At 52.2% G+C, this 18,034-nt stretch overlaps 1 protein-coding gene and 1 long non-coding RNA gene across 2 annotated transcripts; one reads left to right on the top strand and one right to left on the bottom strand.

Moving 5' to 3' along the window:
• Positions 1 to 255: 255 nt before the first annotated feature.
• Positions 256 to 2,732, bottom strand: LOC135302016 (uncharacterized). Its single transcript, XR_010363702.1, has 2 exons — positions 2,015 to 2,732; positions 256 to 1,335 (listed from the first exon to the last, which is right to left on the bottom strand). It is a non-coding gene; the product is annotated as an uncharacterized LOC135302016 (long non-coding RNA).
• A 256-nt stretch (positions 2,733 to 2,988) lies between these two features.
• Positions 2,989 to 17,804, top strand: MIS18BP1 (MIS18 binding protein 1). The gene is made up of 16 exons (XM_064422763.1): positions 2,989 to 3,506; positions 4,844 to 4,966; positions 5,211 to 5,722; positions 6,529 to 6,605; positions 7,117 to 7,247; positions 8,149 to 8,239; positions 8,472 to 8,635; positions 10,638 to 10,801; positions 11,264 to 11,369; positions 12,040 to 12,889; positions 13,680 to 13,852; positions 15,133 to 15,272; positions 15,721 to 15,869; positions 16,383 to 16,467; positions 17,001 to 17,043; positions 17,197 to 17,804. The coding sequence occupies exons 1-16, from the start codon at positions 3,092 to 3,094 to the stop codon at positions 17,292 to 17,294; spliced, it is 3,321 nt and encodes a 1,106-aa protein (XP_064278833.1). The 5' UTR covers positions 2,989 to 3,091; the 3' UTR covers positions 17,295 to 17,804.
• The last annotated feature ends 230 nt before the right edge of the window (positions 17,805 to 18,034 follow it).

The raw sequence follows: 18,034 nt of genomic DNA, 5'->3' as shown, positions 1-18,034 counted from the left end.
TATAAATATATGAAATATAAGTTTTTTCTTTCAGTTGCTCCAAAGAAAAGAAACATTTGGGTTTTACTTCCAGACATGCAATTAATTGACTTAAGATCCCAAAACACTGAACAAACATTTATTCTTACACCTCTATATTTAATATATATAATTTACAGGATTGATTAATTGACAAGATTTGGGAACCTCCCATAAAAAGGGAAAAACCTTAAATAAATAATAATAATAAACCTTAAATATTTCCATGAAAAACCACAGAAAAGCACACACCCCTCAGCCAGACAGCATGCAAGGAGGGTTCTGGGGTTTTTCCCCAATTTGACCCCACACTACAGACCTCACTGGGGTGGCTGGGCTGTACAATCCACACCACAGACTTCTGGGGTGGAATTTCTGCAGCTGACCCACCCAAGGAAGGAAACTTCCATGGGTTTCACCTCCACTGGGAACTAAAGAGGCAGAAATCTGGAAGGAGGGCTTGCAAAACTCTTTACAGTGCAATCACCATCCTTGCCCCATGATTTATTCTTTTTTTTCCATGAAGATTTTGATTGGCATCAGGCACCTTCCCAAAGAGAAGCAGCAGGACTCCCTGTTTTAGGCCCTTTCTGGTAACTGCTGAGATCCACGTGGATAAATCCCAGTAAAATCCACTTTTCTCCTTTTAAACCCACAGCACAAGCAGCTGATGGGGCTGAGAAGTCACTTGGAGGCCTTGAGCCAAATTTGCATTTATTGTCTCCAGGTGCAGATGGCCCAGAACCACCCACACTCAACAAAAACCAAATTAAATCTTTTACCCTCAACACCCTCAACAGCTTTTCCTGCTTAGGCTGGATGAGTCTTTCTTCACTCAATAATGGACCCAATTCTCTTCCTTCGTGGAACAAACAGCAAACAAGCTTAAAAATTATTCAAGAAATGACACATATGAAAAAAAAGAGTATTTCTGCCAGAGGGGAAATTTAGATGGATGTTGGGAATTAGGAATTCCTGGCTGGGAGGGTGGGGAGGAGCTGGGATGGAATTCCCAGAGCAGCTGTGGCTGCCCCTGGATCCCTGGAGTGCCCAGGGCCAGGTTGGACACTGGGATTTGGTGGGAATGGGATGGGATTTAAGGTCCCCAAAATATCTGGATTTGGGAAGCTCCACTGGCATCTGGCAACACAAACAAGAGGGGAATATAGCTATTCCAACAGCTCAGCCATGCTAACCAAGCTTAGGAATTCTGACAAAACTGGTGGGAATTCCACAGCTCCCCAGATTACACCCACGTTTGTTCCTGGAAAGAAGGAACTTCTCCTCGCTTGACTTCCTGTGGATTCTTTTTTGTTCCTGGAAGGAAGCACAATGGTGGCCTCTGCAAATAACTGGAGCAAAATGAGTTTTCTCTGCTTTTGCAAAAAAGCTGAGTACATAAGAAGTTAAGAAACTACGGGAGCACTAAGATATCATTAAATATAAAGAGTAAAATATGGATTGAATGGGGTTTTTTAGGCTTTTTAAGGACAAATGAACAAAATGAAGCCATGCCAACTGTACCAAGTCAGTGCATGAGAAAGCACAATCAGACACGTAACTGATGTAACACCTAAACACGCCTTGTTATCCCGGCTGTAGCTCTTCCCCCGTCTCCTTCCCTACTCCACCCACAGACCTGCCAGTCCCCAAGGGGACACAGTCTCAAGCTACGTCAGGGAAGGTATAGGTTAGATATTAGGAAAAAATTTTTCACTGAAAGAATAATAAAGCACTGGAATTGTCTTCCCTGGGAGGTGGTGGAATCACCATCTCTGGATGTGTTTAAAAAAAGACTGGACATGGCACTTGGTGCTATGGTCTGGCTGAGGTGTGAGGGCATAGGTTGGACTTGATGATCTTAGAGGTCTCTTCCAACCTCATTATTCTGTGATTCTCCCCTGGGAGGCTCCAGCAGGACAGCGCGGGAGCCACGGCACCAGGAGAGGAAATCCAGAGATTCCCGGTGTTTTCATGGCCCCACCCTGACACTCACCTGCCTCTGATCCTGCATCCCTGGGGGCTCCTGCTCCCGAGCTCTCGGGGGAACAGCCAGCACAGCTCTCTGGTTTATTAACGCCTGCTAATTAGAACATCTCCTGTAACAAACACCAAGCCTGTCATTATGTAACAAGCTGCCAAGTAACAAACAGGACCGCGAAACACCACCTTGTTTTTTAACACCGCTGTTTATTACCAAGAGGCTCACGCTGAAGCGATTTCTTACCCGGAGCTGAGTTTGTAACGCACCTGCTGGGACTAATTCAGGAATGAGACACACCTGATCCCGCTGCTTGCAGCGGGGCGAGCCGGGCTGCCGGGCACCCCCGGGATTCCCATTTATCCTCTGCTTTTTATGTGACTCCCCCTTGAACTGCGAATTCTTTACACTCGAACTACAAATCCCTGCTACAGAATCTTCCAGCCGGGACAGAGCAGAGCCTGCCAGGCCGCCAGAGCGCTAATTCAATCGACCATTTATCAACTAATAGCGTGCACTGAGGGGTTTTTTCACAGCCCTGCACACTCACTCGAGCCAGGCCGCTCGGCTGCGGCGGGCCCCTCGCTCCTCTCGTTATCGACCTTGGGCCGCGCTCGGGGCTGGGGTAGCCGGGCTGGGGCTCCCGCAGAGGAGCCGGAAAGGCTTTAGCGAGCCCCGGCGGCACGCTACGAGGCTAACGGGGCTCTTTGTGAGTTCCGGGCGCTGCCGTGGAGCTCAGCCCCACCCTCGCCTCAGCCCCGCCCGCCCTTCCGCCTCAGCCCCAACGGCCGCGGAGCCCGCCCACGGCCGGCCCGAACCACCGTGCCGGGGAGAGGGGAGCTCAGGCGCAGCCGGGCCTGCTGCCGCCTGCCTCCACGCCGTCCGGCAGTAGCTCTACTTCTAAACATCCCCCTCACCCGCGCGAGATGGTCGCGGCCCGCAGTTGCGCTCCCTTCCGCCAATCGGCGGGCGCAGCGGCTGCGCTCGAATCTGCGCGCGGGGCGCCGTGAGGGGAGCGGGGCCGTGAGGGGAGCCGGGCCGTGAGGGGAGCCGGGCCGGGCCGGGCCGGGCCGGGCCGAGCCAAGCCAAGCCATGAAGGGACCGGGACTCGCCCGGCAGCGCTGGGGCCGAGTCTGCGACATCATCGCGACCCCCAGCCGCCTCTCGGCCTTCAGAGAGCCGCCGCTGCTCTCGGTGTCCCTCAGCAGCATTCCCGCGGGCACGCTCACCCCGCTGAAGGAGCTCCTGCCGGGCCGGCGCGGCGGCGCGGCTGCGGACAGCCGGGCGGCGGGGCCGGAGCGCCGGGCTGGCCCCGAGAGCCGGCCCGCGGCCGGAGCCGAGCGGCCGCCCAAGCGCCGCGCTCCGGAGCCGCCCGGGCAGGAGTCGCCGGCCAAGATCTTCCAGCGGATGAAGGCGCGGGCGGAGCAGCAGCGCAGGGCCGCCAGGGACGTGATCCTGAGCCCCGCGGCCCCGCCGCGCCGGCCCGACACGGCCCCGCCGGCAGCAGGTGAGTTCCGCGAGCCCTCGGGGACTCCGTGAGGATGGTGTGTTTGCCTTCAGAATACCCGGAATAAAAAGCACGAAGATGTAAGCCTGAGTTTAGTTCATAGAGCTTTCAGGCGTCTTGTGCTGCAGTAAGTGACAGCCCTGATTTCCACATTCTCCTAAACCTTTTAATTCTTTACACCAGTCCGCAATCACAGATGACAGGAATTATTGATAGTTCCTTTTCCCAAACGGTTTTTATTATTTTGGAGCACACTAGAGTTACCTCTTGAAAGGAAAGAACTCTCGGTGCTGCTGCCCATTGCCTTAATCCTTTCTCCTTGGAAGGCCCATGGAGAGACAAAGCCCCTTGCCACCATCACCCATCAGTCCAGAGCCTGGGCACGCTTGGGAAGCAATGATTGTTGCACAGCTTCTCCAGGAGAGCTGTCTCAGGTGTGAACGTTTTCCCTCTGTGTCTCACTTTCAGCATCTGGGAAGAGCAGCCAGAGCCCCTTGGTGGGTGTAAAAAACACTGGCACCAGTGCTGGTTGCACCCCAGATGCTGGGATTAAAAAACTTGTGTGGTGAGGGTTTTTTAGTGCTGAAATGCGTCTGTAGCAGTGCTGATGTCTCTTCCCTGCTCTGTGCTGTTGAGGATTTGGGTTCCTCCCGCTTTGCCTCACTCTGGCACTAGTTGTTCCCTCTGCTGTGTTCATGAGTGGGCTTGACCAGTGCAACACCTTCAAAACCATCTTGTAACCAAAAAAGTCAAAGCAAACTGCTGTAACTGTTCCTAGCAGTCTGTGCAGGGAAGAGAAAGCTTCATAGGTTTGAAATCCCACTGGGGCATTTTCCTGGGCTCTCTTTAGTATTGTTATCCATGGCATGGTGAGATCCAGTGCGCCCTCAGCAGCTTTGCAGCTGACACCAAGCTGGATGTGACCCTTTTTTACAAAGAGGGTGGGCAGGGCTGGCACAGGGTGCCCAGAGCAGCTGGGGCTGCCCCTGGATCCCTGGCAGTGCCCAAGGCCAGGCTGGACACTGGGGCTGGAGCAGCCTGGGACAGTGGGAGGTGTCCCTGCCATGGCAGGGCTGGCACTGGCTAGGATTTAAGGTCCCTTCCCATCCAAACCTTTCTGGAATTCTGTGGGTTTTTTTTCTTTTTTTGGGTTTTTTTTTTGTGGTGGGTTTTTTTTTTTTTTTGGTGTTTTTGTTTTTGGGTTTTTTGTGTGGTTTTTTTGTTTTGTTTTTTTTTTTAATAAAAAGCATTTTAAAAATCATATTTCCCACCCCCATGAAAATGTTTTTCTTCCCCAAATTGAAAGAAGGGTTTGGGGCTTTTTGGTTATCTTCCAGAGCCAGTTTTGCCTCAGAGTCCCAGGATGGAGCCCCTGGAAGTGCCCCCAGCAGAGCCTCTCTTGCTGGAAACCCCCCAGAAATTCTTCCTGCGGGTGAAGTGGCAACTGCAGCAGCAGCAAGGTACTGGGGCTGCTCTGGAGAGCACCAGCTCCTCCAACCATGGCATTCCTGAGCTTGGGAAAGCCCTCTGAGGCCATCAAGTCCAACTGTTCCCCCAGCACCCGGCCCTGTCCCCAAGTGCCACATCCACAGGGTTTAAATCCCTCCTGGCATGGGTCTCACCCACCCCTCGGGCAGCCTGTTCCCATGCTTAAATATCCCTAATTTCTTTGTTATTCCTTTTGTTTTTCCTTTAAATGGACAGCTATACCACCTTCAACCAAAACCCAGCAGAATGTTCCTCCTTCCAGGACTGTGGGGAATCCTTCAGTGCAGCCTGCTTGTGCTGAGCAGCCAGGGAATGAGCCTGCAGAGGCTGTGAACTCTGATAAGGACGATGTGGATGTTTTCGTGGTGGAGTCTGTTGAAGTAGATGCTGATGAAGACATGTCTCAAAGCACAGTGGCTCCTCCTCTGCCAGTGAACTCCACCCCTTGGGAAAACGGGGATGGGGTAACAGGAAGGTGGGGAAATGGAGAAGCAAAACGTACAGAGCTTCCTGAAGACAGGAGAGAGCTGCAGCCCAGCAAAAAACCAGCTGCTCCAGCAGTGGAAAAGGCACCAGACACTAATCCTGGAAACCCCTCCCAGCGCTTCTGTAACATCTTGCTCTCCTCTCCAGTCCAAATTCCAAGGAAGCAGAAGTGGGCAGAAGACCCCAGGGTCCCTTTGGATAAAGCTCCTGCCGATCAACCTGCTGGCAATGCACACAAAGAGGTGGGAGAAAGTAATCCTTGAGGGAAAATGAGAAATTCCTCTGGGCTGATAGCTCCAAGTTATTATTTTTCTTGTCAAAAGCAAGGAACACTGAGAGGAGAGTAAACTGTTATTCCTTTAGATTTTACCAGTATATTTTCCCATGGAAAGGGTTCCTTTTTTTCCATACTCCAAGATGACAAATGTTCAGGGTTTGGGGTTTTTTGTGTAAAAGAAACACTTTTGGTTTAGTGTGTACAAGCCATGGTGTGATCATGGGCCCTGCCAGCTCCTGGCTGCCTGCTCAGATCCAGGGAGGAGAGACCTTTCCCAGCTGGGCATGAATCCATCCTGGGATTGCCCTGCTGCTGGAGAGGGGAAGGGCTTGGCTTTCCTGTGGAACATCCAGACTCCTGTTCCATTTAACTGGAGCAGAATCTTTTCCTAGGAGAGCAGTGTGCAGCCTGCAGCATTCCTCCCTTTCTGAAAAACCCTGGGAAGGTCCTTGGGGTTCCCTGGGAACGTGGCACAAGCACACCTGCCCAAGGCTTCCCTTGTTCCCTGGGGAAATCTGGGATTGCAAGGGACTTGTTCAGTTCTCCCTCACCGTGGCCAAGAGTGTTTGATGTGTTCCTGAATTAAACCAAGTCACCTTCAGGACTGAGCCAAGGATCAGATATCCTCTAATATTCCAGATTTGTAGCTTAGAAGATGTTGAAAGAGTTATTTTTGTTATTGGATCTGATCACTGTGGAGTGCTGGCTAATAAATACTTCTAAATTATTTATGTTCTCTTTTTTTTTTCTTTTTCTTTTTTTCTGGAAAAGAAAAACATCTGCCTGAGCAACTGGAGGATTCAAGTGCTGTCTGGAAACACGGCAATCTGTGTGGAAGGGAAAAGGAAGTAAGAACCAGTTTATTATTTAAGTGTAAAGTAAACCATGAATACCAAACATGAGGTAACGGTGCAGTGCTTAGACTGCTTTATCCAGGAAGAGACAATTCCTTTGTGTGGGCAAGAGAGGGAGAGCCAGTATCCAGGGAACTACTGGTGAACTCATTGCAGAGTGCTGTGCTGAGATAATCAGAAAGCTTCAGAGAAATAAATCAAGTATCAAATAGCTCTGGACAGTTTGGGTTGGGAGGGACCTTAAAGCCCATCCAGCCCCACCCCTGCCAAGGGCAGGGACAGCTCCCCCTGTCCCAGGCTGCTCCAAGCCCATCCAAGCGGGGCTGTTGGAATGAGCTGGCTCAGTCCAGCTGCTGTCCCCAGTGACACCTGCAGCAGTGACACGTTCAGTTTGTGCCAGCCCCTGAACCCCTCAGAAAGCAGGGATCCCCACCCCTCCCTCATGGAGTGCCAGCGTGCCAGACTGGAATCTTTTCTGGAAGTGATTTCTGTTGTGTTTTGCCAGGGACATGAGGCAGCTGCTGTGGCACAGCAGCGCCATCACGGAGCGCGTCACTCACAACCAGGTGCAGACCTCCTCAGGAGCTGTTTACCTGCTGCAGGGCAAGATAGACTCGGCTGCCATGAGGAAGGAAGGTGAGCTGCTGGTTCTGAATGCCTTGCAAATTACAAACTGTTTCAGCTTGGTTTGGAGCATGTGGGGTTTGTAAGGAAAGGGGATTTTCATGCAGATGGAAATACAGGGTTTGTTCTGTTCTGCTTGCTCTGTGTGCTCCTCTGGCACATTGGCTGGGAATGAGCTGCTTGCCAGTGCTCACAGGCAGCTCTGAGGACACAAAGATACTCTGTGGCATGGGTGGAATAAATGGTTGGAATCATGGAATATCCTGAGCTGGAAGGGACACTCGGGATCATCATCCCAACCCCCTCTCCCTGCCCAGAGAGCGCTGGCCAAAGGCTCCCGGAGCTGTGGCAGCCTCGGGGCTGTGCCCATTCCCTGGGGTGCAGTGCCAGCACCCTCTGGGGAGGAGCCTTTCCTCACCTCCAGCCTGACCCCCGCCCCACTTCCCGCTCCAGCCATTCCCTCAGCATTACTTCCCCTAACACAGGTGTGCCCCAGGTGTGTTGCACCATTTTTTACCCAGCACACCTTCACTGTTGGCTCTTTCACGCCCAAACAAGTGTCTGTGACTTCAGTGTTTCCTTCTCACTTGCAGCACTGGGGTCCCTGCTGATGAATACCTTCTGTGGCTGCTTTCTGTCTTGTAAATTTAATTACTTTCTTTGCTAAGAAGTTACATTTGTTTCTATTGTAATATTCTGAGAAGGAAAAGTAGCAACATAAGGCTTGTGAGCAGAGTGGCTCCAGTGCTGCAGAGGTTTCTTGGAGCTAAGAGTGACTGGAGTGTGCTGGATGGAATTGTCTGGATCAGTTCCCCTGCTGTTTGGGTTTGACAGGCTCTGGGGTGTCCTTCTGTCCCCTGAGGGAGTGCCAGCCCTGCTGAGCTGCTGTTCATGTCCCCTGTGCTCCCCTCAGGCTTCCCCTACCGCTTCATCAAGAAATTCACGTTCGGCTTCTCCAGAAGGTGGAAGGAGTACGTGGAGGAGTTTCTTGAGGAAAGGAGGAGGTAACTTCTTTGGAGATTCTCTATCACTGCAGTGTTCTAAGTGTTCATTGAGACTTTTCTTTTTGAAGGTATTACACCAGAGGAGTGTGAAATGTTTTAGATGTGAGCATGAAGCCATTCTGCTGTGCTGGGCCACCAGGCTCCTGCCCACCAGGGCTTCACATCTTTGCTGTTTGTTAAACAACAGCTCCTCAGTGGCTGTTATTTCTTGTCTCAAACTCCAAACCATCAGGAAAGAACGAGCTCAGGAGAGTGGTGGGGAGGCAAATGAGCACATTGACTCTGTGGAGGGAACTGATGCATTGGAAGCTGCAGGAGACTCGGCAAGCAAAGCAAAGAAACCTGCACTGAGGAACGCCACCTATGAGGTATCACCAGAGAATCATGAGAACATCTGTGAGTATTTAACAATCCTTTCCTTGGGAAAAGGCACCTGGGGCTGGCTGGAGTGGGTTGTGGAAAGGTTCATTATGTTGTGTTTCCAGGAAATGGCTGGGAAGCTGTAAAAGCCCCCTGGTTTGGCTCAGCCTTTGTGTGCCACAGGCACTGACAGCTCTGGGGTTTAACTCAGATTTAACTTTTAACTTTTTCTGGGGTCTTTGTCCAGTGGGCCTTTCCCAAACCCCACTGTGCTGTTTGTTATTGCTGGAATCAGGTTTTCCTGCTAGCGCTGTAAAAGCTTTTATGCTTTTCTCTCATCACTCGCATTTATTTTTCACTCTCATTTTTCACAATGAGCAGCTTTTCCATGTGACAGCTTTTCTTTATCATTCTCCCTCCTCAAACAACTTTCACAGTATTTATAACCATCTGTCGAGGTTTGGCCCAGAAATGTGTTTCTGGAAAGGTCTAGGTCAGGCCAGTCAGTGGCCAGATCTGAAGCTGGCAGCTGTGCTGGCCACTGAGATTTGGACACGCCTCTGAGAACACACAGGGGTTAAAAGCAGAGCATTCCCAGAGGAACTCCCTCTTTGGAGTCTGGCAGGTGAGCTGGTCTGACCTCCTTCCCCTGCCCAGCTGCCTCTGGGTGGGGCAGGGGAGGCCATGTGGCCTGAGGGGAGAAGGCCAGGGTCCCAAAAGGAGGAGGGGTGGAGCAGAACATGGGACAGTTTGGGCAGCCCCCCTGGGAGAGAATGGCAGGGACTGTGCTGGCTTGGAATGTGATGTCTCGTGCCAGCACCACGGCCAGGAGGAGAAGCAGGGGGGCACGGTGCCCAGCCGCTGGGAGACCAGGCTGAGCTTTTTTAGTGTTGAAACAATGGAAGCTGTAAAAACACTGATCTTCCCCAGCTGAGAGTTTAGAGGGGACGGAGGATGGGAAGGAAGAAAAGGTTCAAGTAGGTGAAGAAAATACCAGGAGATGAGAGTGCCCCAGATGGAGGAGATGATTGGAGTGGCTTTGGCTGGACTTTTCTCTTACATAGCCACGGGCAAAACCAATTTCTTCTGATAATGCAGAGACTGCAGCCTTAGGGGAGGCAGTTGGCCGTGGGCCAGGGATGATAAGGCCTCGAGGAGAAGGAGAGGGAACAGAGACTGAGGGGGAGGGTGTGGTGGAGCCCTCTGCCTTCAGTGAGGGATCTCTGTTCCTGAGACCCAGGCCCCAGGGGAGTAAAATATGGGGGGACAGGTGTCCCAAATGGTGAGAGAAGGCCACTTCTTGGATCTGGGCGACAAAGCATTCTTAAAAGGACCCAAGGAGCAGTCTAGATCCGTCGACTGTAGTGAGAGCACAGGGCATGGAGGGAAGATGGTCACCACGGCAGATTCTTTTTGGGCGGCTGCCGCGTGTGCCACAGAAGCACAGGAGGTTCCACTGTGTTTCCTGGGGAAGCCCATGGTGCAAGAGGGAGACTTCTCTCTCTTGATGAACTGGGGGGAGCTTGTGTGAAAGAGGTATTAGACTGAGAAGTGATGTGTTAGAGGGGATTTGAATGTTAGAAAACTGGGTGTTTTGGGAGTTCCATTGTGGATTGCTGTGTGGGTTTTTTTCTTTTTCCCTTATGTTTCTATGTTGTAGATTAATAAATTGTGTTTTCCCTCCATCCCCAATGGAGCCTGCTTTGTTCTGTTTGCGAGTCATATCTCACAGCAACCATTTTGGAAATATATCCTTCATGGGGGCCCTGGCATGGTCAAACCATGACACCATGTAAACAAAGTGAAAGTAAAAAGTTCACCACAGTAAATTTTATAATTTGTGAAGCTTCTTACTTCAGTCCTGTTATTTCTATCACAATGCTTTGAAAAGAACAACTTTGGGTACGTTTTACATTTCCCTTGTAGTCTAGTTTAAACACAACATTGTTCCTCTGCTTGTGAAATCTGCTAAACTGAATTTTCCATGCAATATTTGGGAAAAAAACTCTTCTTTCTTTGGGCTTTTTTTCCTTTGCAGTCATAACACCAAATCCAAGTTCCAGGAGAGGCTCGAGCGAGGTGTACACTCGCAGCGGGCGCCTTGTCAAACCCCCCCTGAGCTACTGGTGTGGACAGAGGGAGTTTGTGGATCAGGATATGAATGTCACCGTACAAAACGGATGGGTGGATTATCTGAAGGGGGTAAGGTCCTCTTGAGTGTGACTTAAATAGAATTATTAAACTTGGCCAGGTGGGGAACAGAACAGGTGCAGCTCTTAGAGGCACCTCAAGAGAAAAGAAATCTTGGAAACATGATCAAAATATTAGAAAACACACCAAAAAATAGTCTTATGTCCATATTATCAGATAATCATGGTCTCTCAATCTGACATAATGGGGAATTCTTTCTGGGGAAAAAATTGGGGGTGTTTGTAAGGTAATTGTATCAGACTGGAATTTGGTGAGGTCCCGCCTCAAATCCTGGGGTCAGTTCTGGGCCTTGCACTGCAAGAGAGACTCTGAGGGTTTGGAGCATTTCCAGGGAAGGGAACAGAACTGGGAAGGGGCTGGAGCCCCAGGAGCAGCTGAGGGAGCTGGGAAAGGGACTCAGCCTGGAGAAAAGGAGATTAAATTAGTTTTAGAGTAAATTGTTTTGTTTTGAAGATGCTTAGTAGTGAAAAACCCAAAAGAAAGACCAGGTTCATCTCCAAGAATAAACCAAAGGAAGGCGTGAAGACAAGAGAGGAAGTGCGAAAAAGCCAAAGTACAGGTAAAAAATTTTTTTTTTCTATTTTCAAGTTATTGATGAAATCAGTGGAATTGTGAGTGGGTGCTGGAGCCAGAAGGGTTGGGTCTGTTAATGCAAAGAAATGATTCAAATATTTTAATGATCAGCTGCTTTTTCTCTGAAGAATCAGAGTAGCATTCATGTGGAGTTTCACAGCTCCAAACAAGACCTGTGTTTGTAAATCACTTTGTTAATTATGTAACGGGAGCACAGGGATTTCATTCCAGAAATTGAAGGGATTTGGACTTTTTGGAGTTCACCAATCCAGTGACCTGGAGGCCTGGCTTTGCTTTCTAACATGGATAGAAGAAATGAAATATTGGCCAAAAAAAATCTATTAATGAAGTTTTCAGTAAAAATTTGGTTTTAGTAGAATTTGGGTGGTGACAGAAGCCTGAGAAGAATGTGCAATATAAAGCAGAAGTTTCTCTCTTAAAGCAGCTGCAATGTTTCCTGCAGAAAAGCTCTCTGGAGCAGAGCAGAGCTTTGGGGATGTGCCTGCTCAGTCAGTAGAGTTTCGGAGAGCCCTTGAGAGCAGCTCTGAGTTTGTAGTTTGGCAGGTAAAGCTCTGGACGGGGTGCAGATCCCTGTGCTGCAAGCACAGCAGGACCCACCCTGCACCCCTGACGGGCTCTGGCTCCCTCTCTTGCAGGGAAGAGCAGCCAGAGAGGAGCCACTTCCAGAGCAGGGCCCAGGTCTGCCGGCAGCAGGAAGCACAGGCGCGTCCTTTCGGACGACGAGGAATACGATCCTGGAATCAGGGGCACGAACACCAGATCCCTGCTCCCTGCCAGGGGGGCTGCCCTGGAGACCAAGGTGCTGCACGAGCAGAGCAGCAGGGCCCTGAGGGCAGCAAGGAGAGCAGCAGGCTCCGCAGAGCCCAGCGGGCACACGGACTACAGGAGCTGCCTCAGGTCAGCCAAGCAGCGCCGCCCGGGAAACGAGAGGGCTCTCGGCAGCCAGGAGTCCTCACAGGAGGAGGAGGAGGAGTCCAGGGAGGACACCCCGCTGCTGATCAGGAGGAAAAAGAAATCTATATTGAAACCAGAGTCTCAAAACCAGAAACCTTGCTCTGGCTCCAAAGGTTGCTGGGATGATGCAAACAAGTCCTGTGGCCAAAGGACAGGAAAGCCCTCCCGGAATGTGCTGGTGAGGCTGAGTGGGCCCGAGTCCAGCGAGGAGTCTGAGCCCCCTTCTGAAGGGAAAACATCCTCGGAGTCCAGTGCTTCCCCTGGGCCTGCTCAGGCCAGGAGCACGCGGGGCAGACCCAACCCTGCCAGGTGCAGGGTGATCTCTGACACCGAGCCCGAAAGTGGGAAGGAGGAAATTCACAGCGAGGACAGCAACGCCAGAGTAGCCCAGAGCAAAACAAGCCATGGAGTCTGCAACAGTGCCAGGCCTTCAGCAGTGAAACCCAGAGAGGCAAAGGGGCAGAAACCTCTGGAGCTTTTTACAAGGGCAGATGATGGCTGGTCTGAGAAGGAATTACAGAAGCTTTACAAGTAAGGGCTCATTCTGTGTTCAGAGGAGAAGTTTCCCTCAGGGAAACTGAGGGGTTTGAATGCTCTGGATTGGGGGGCTTCAGATTCATGATTTCCCAGGTTTCCTTTGTGTTTTAATTCCCTATTAGAAATATTCCCAATCAATTCCCTATTTTTATTCCCTAATAATAATTAGAATTATTGTTCCCTATTACTTTTCTTCACAAATGAAACATCAGTATAATGTGGTAATGGCCGGAGGTGAGAGGGAGAAGGTCCCTCCCCAGATTGCAGTAACAGGTTAAACATGATGTGATTTTGTGAGCAGGTTTGGTAAGGGCAGGTTAACTGCAAGGGTGCTTAATTAATCCATCATCCAATTACTGAAACCACTGGGCAATATTTGGTAGACACTGAGTGTAAAATGGCCAAGTTTGGGTTTAGCTCTTTTAGATGAGCAGGAGCTCAGGTCTGAGGGGACCTGCACAAGTGAGCAGGAAATTTATCCTGTGACACATCTGTCAGTTGAGGGTGTCTAAATAAATTTGCCTGTTCAGAAGAAAAGACACCACAGGATCAGAGAATGGTTTTGGGTTGGAGGGACCTTAAATCCCCCCCAGTGCCACCCCTGCCATGGCAGGGACACCTCCCACTGTCCCAGGCTGCTCCAGCCCCAGTGTCCAGCCTGGCCTTGGGCACTGCCAGGGATCCAGGGGCAGCCACTTTGGGCAACAAGAGGCCAGACCAGGGTGGCCAGGCAGGCTGCAGGCCGTGCCCTGCCGGTGCCACTGTGCCCGTGCTGTCCCCACAGGGCCATCGCGGCGCTCCCGAAGCACAGGAGCAGCTTCTGGCAGGAGGTGGCCATGGCCGTGGGGTCCCGCTCGGTCCAGGAGTGCCAGGACAAGTACCTGGAGGAGCAGGAGGAAAAATGCTCCAAGCAGCAGCCCAGGAAAAAAACCACGGCGGAAAAATCTGAGAAGAAAGGTACCGGCATCTTCTTTCTGGGTGTGGTGTGGGTGGTAAATAATTCTGATTGGAACACTGAGGGCTGGAGCACATCCAGGGAAGGGAAGGGACCTGGGAAGGGCTGGAGAGTTCCTGAGGGAGCTGGGAAGGGGCTGGAGAATCCCTGAGGGAGCTGGGAAGGGGCTGAGCCTGGAGCAAAGGAGGCTCAGGGGCCCTTGTGGCTCTGCACAGCTCCTGCCAGGAGGGGACAGCCGGGGGGTCGGGCTGTGCTCCAGGGAACAGGGACAGGAGCAGAGGGAACGGCCTCAGGCTGGGCCAGGGCAGCTCAGGGTGGGCACAGCAGGAATTTCCCCATGGAAAGGGTGCTCAGGGCTGGCACTGCCCAGGGAGGGCTGGAGTGCCCATGCCTGGAGGGATTTAAAAGCCCTGTGCATGTGGCAGCTGGGGACACGGGGCAGTGCTGAGGAAGGGTCTGACTGGATGGGCTGGGAGGGCTTTTCCAGCCTCACCAATTCTGCTCCCGTGGGATAAATCCACAAGAGCACATCAGGGTCTGGCAGTGAGCCAGGTCAGGTTTTGGTGTGGAGATGGAAGGATGTCATGAATGACTGAGGTGACAAGAAGAGAAAGGAAAGAATCTCTCTTCTTGTAGAATTTCCCAGTTGTTGGCATGAGGGGAAGACTTTCTCTGACCTTCACCCCTCAGGGGAAAGAGCTCTTGACATCCTGAGGGTCTCCTGGAGGCCCAGCAGGTCACGAGCTCCTTGCAGAGCTCTGTCCAGGTGGGATTTGGGTTCTTGGATGCCCAAGGGCAGTGTGGAGTCAGCACAGCCCAGTCCCATTCTCTGGTGTTTGCCATCCCCACGCTGCAGCTTCATTCGGGGGCTGGCTTGGATCAAGGTTTGCCATGGACAGAAGTTGGGCTGAGCATTCCTGAGCCTGGCTTTAGTGACAGTGTCCCTGAGCAGCAGAGCCTTTGAGCCTTGCTGCCTCCTGGCACGGGGACATACCTGTGGGTTTGCTCTCTGCAAGGCACACGTGAGCACAGCCCTGTCACAGTCTCCATGAGCCTGATGTGTGACCCTGCAGTGGCTCTGGGAGGCTCTGCAGTGACCCTCCCCTGAAGATGAGTGGGGAAACTGCTTTGGGAGGCAAAAGCTGTGTGAGAACTCAAAAGGATCCTGAAGAAGCTGTAAGAGATTCCACCAGAGGACGGACTGGGCTGTGGCACTGACTGCAGGCAGTGAATGTTAACCCCATGGCTGCTGTCTGAGACAATTCCTGTTTGGATCCTGCAGATGAGAAGGAGCCAGAGATCACTGCCAAGATGGGCACCCTCAAATGGAAGCAGCAGATGAGGGAGTTCCTGGAGCACCTGCCCAAGGACAACTACGACGACGTCTTCACCGCCACGCCCTTCCAGAAGAGGATGGTCCAGGTACACTGGGACAACAGCTCCTGTGGGCCTGCTCCTGCTGGGTGTGCTGGGGGCTGCTCCAGTTCCACCAGTACAATCCTGGGCATCTGTGGGAAGATACTTCTTTACTTCATGTGCTGTAGCAGCCCTTGGCTGGTGGCACTGGACAGGCTGGGAGGATCCTCTGCATGGTGACAGCACCACCTGAGTAATCATCCTTCTGAGCAGTCCTGGGCAGCGTGGAGCTTGGGATTGTAACCAGAAATGACTTTTTGAGGGTGTGGCAGCACCAAAGCGGGGTCTGGAGGGGCGCTCGACCAAGGTGGAGGTGCAGGGTTGGGGGCTGGGGCTGTGCCTCTGCAGGGACAGGGGGAGTCAGATCCAGGGCTGGCAGGAAGGGAGGGACTGCTGAAGGGGGAGAGGGGCACTCCAGGCTCAGGTGACTGACAGCTCTGACATGGCTCTACAGCTGCCAGCACTGCGAAAGAGCCAGGACGGGGACAGCGAGGATTTCGCCCTCTCAGAGTTCCCACTCACCCCTTCCCCAGGCCTCTTTCCCCCTGTGAAAACTCCACAGTGTGCACACATCAGCCCGGGAATGCTGGTCCCCTTCAACAGGTAGGAGCTCCTCCACCAGCCCTTTGTGAGCCTGGGCATTGCCCCAAGATCCCTTTTTGTCTCTGAGAAAGGTGGCTTTGGAGCTGGGACAGCAGCTCACTTCCAGCCACTGCTGCAGCCTTGGTTTGCCTGGGAAAAGCTCTTCCCTGGAGCTCCATGTGCTGCTGGAGCTGCTCTGTGGGCAGCTCCTGCTCCCAGCCCTGGGCATGGCCCTGGCTTGGGCTTGGCCTCAGCAGAGCCTTCAGTCCTGCCCTGTTCCCCCAGGGCTCCAGGCTCTGCTCCAACAACTGGAACCATCTGGGAACCTGGAGCCACTGGGGTTTTGTGTCATGGACACGGGCTGGGCCTGGGAAGGGGATGAGGCTGCTGTGATCCCTGCACTGGGATTTGCAGCCCGTGATCCAGCCCTGCTCGTTCCCTGAGGGAGCTGGAGCCCTGTGGGCTCCCTGGCTGCAGGCAGAGGGTTCCATGGCAGCATTGCAGCCCCACTGAGCCTGCTCCCCTGTGTCCCAGGAACGACTGCGACCGGCACGTGTTCCGCATGCAGAAGAAAATGCCGGGCAACAGAGGCACCTGGAACATAGTCAAGAAGAAGCAGGTACTGCTGCTTTCCTTGGACTCTGCCCGCTGCCACCTGAGGCAGGCACAATCCTGGGATCACAGCCCCTGTGTGCTCTGGCTGGAAAGTGGGAACCCTGCCTGGGTGTGGTATCTGCTGCTGTGGAGAGAAGTTCCTTTGTGAGAAAGGAGCTCTTCAGTGTCAGGATTAACTCCATTGCTTTTAGTCAGGATGTGGAATTCTGTGGTCTTTAGGTTCTCATTAAATACTTCTGAACAGTGGGAAAAGGAACAATACCCATAGAATGTCCTGAGGTACCCATAAGGGCCCCACAAGTATCACCCAGTCTGACTCCTAATCGTGACCATAAGTCAGCCTTGTATCCCTGAATTTAGGCATAGATTGCTCCACTCTCCCAGGCTCTGCAGCTCCTTTGGCTTTTCCATAAAACCCTGTGGTCCTGGGAGCAGCTTGTGCCTGTGGTTCAGGGAAAGCAGTTGTGGAAATTCTGGGAGATGGGGACCCTGAGCTGGTGCCAGCCCTGGCTGAGCCTCTTTCCTTCCCTCCCTCAGGCTGGAGCTGTGCTTGAGACACCGGCTTCCTGCAGAACCAAGAGTGAGTACTCCTGGCTCCTCCTCCTCCTTTCCAGCTCCTTCCCTCCCTTCTCCATCACCTTGAGCTGTGTCCCAGCAGCCTTTTGCTCTCTGAACCTTCTCTGCCCCCATTTCCCACTGGGCCATCCCCTGATGATCCCTGGTGTTATTACAGGAGTGACCCCGGCCCCACTGGTGGGGAAGCTCTTCACAGCTGAGGCTCCAGACTCGTGCAGTGAGGAGGAGAAGGAGGATTCCTACTTTTCCATGTGATGGCCCTTGTGGATATCTTGCTCAGCATCTCCTACTTTTCCATCTGATGGACTTTTTGGATATCTTGCTCAGCACCTCCTGCTTTTCCATCTGATGGACTTTTATGGATGTGCTGTTCAGCAGTCACTGTTCAGAGCACAGGCATTCTGCTGCCCCTCTGGGAGGGAATGCTGGAATGATTTCAGTTTGGAAAAGCTGTCCTGCTGTGTTAACTCCATTCCCACCCTGCTGGCAATGCTTGGCTTTTCCATGTGTACAAAGTGGCATTTCCTTGTCCAGGCTCCTCCCCTCCGTGTCCTGTTTCTCCTGGGAAGGAGAAATGTACATAGATACCAATGGCTGCCAAGTTCTGATTCACTTCAAGCTAAAATATCTTGTGGGATAGGGCTGAATAATAAATTTAGCAGCAGTCCAGAAGGAGCTGAAACTGCTTTTAAATTTACTCTAGGGACAGCTTGAATTTTTACTTTTCCTTAATGTAATAAACAAGGAGAAGCTTTTTTACTCACAGACTGCTCAGAGTTGTGGGGCAGCAGAATCCAGGAGCTGTCCAGCTTGGAATGGTGCCTGCAAGGCTTCATCCTCTTGGTTTGGAATCGTGGAATGCTTTGGGTGGGAAGGGACCTCAAATTCCACCCAGTGCCACCCCTGCCATGGCAGGGACACCTCCCACTGTCCCAGGGTGTCCCAGTGTCCAGCCTGGCCTTGGGCACTGCCAGGGATCCAGGGGCAGCCACAGC

Source organism: Passer domesticus, chromosome 6, assembly GCF_036417665.1.
Source record: "Passer domesticus isolate bPasDom1 chromosome 6, bPasDom1.hap1, whole genome shotgun sequence".
NCBI lineage: Eukaryota > Metazoa > Chordata > Aves > Passeriformes > Passeridae > Passer > Passer domesticus.
This window is presented reverse-complemented; position numbering and strand designations above follow the sequence as displayed.

Bases quoted from the DNA above. Each gene is read 5' to 3' on its own strand.
- MIS18BP1 (XM_064422763.1), top strand. From the start codon at position 3,092: ATGAAGGGACCGGGACTCGCCCGGCAGCGCTGGGGCCGAGTCTGCGAC. The intron at 7,248-8,148 runs GTGAGCTGCTGG...TGCTCCCCTCAG, and splicing joins GGCTGCCATGAGGAAGGAAG to GCTTCCCCTACCGCTTCATC. The intron at 17,044-17,196 runs GTGAGTACTCCT...GTGTTATTACAG, and splicing joins GGCTTCCTGCAGAACCAAGA to GAGTGACCCCGGCCCCACTG.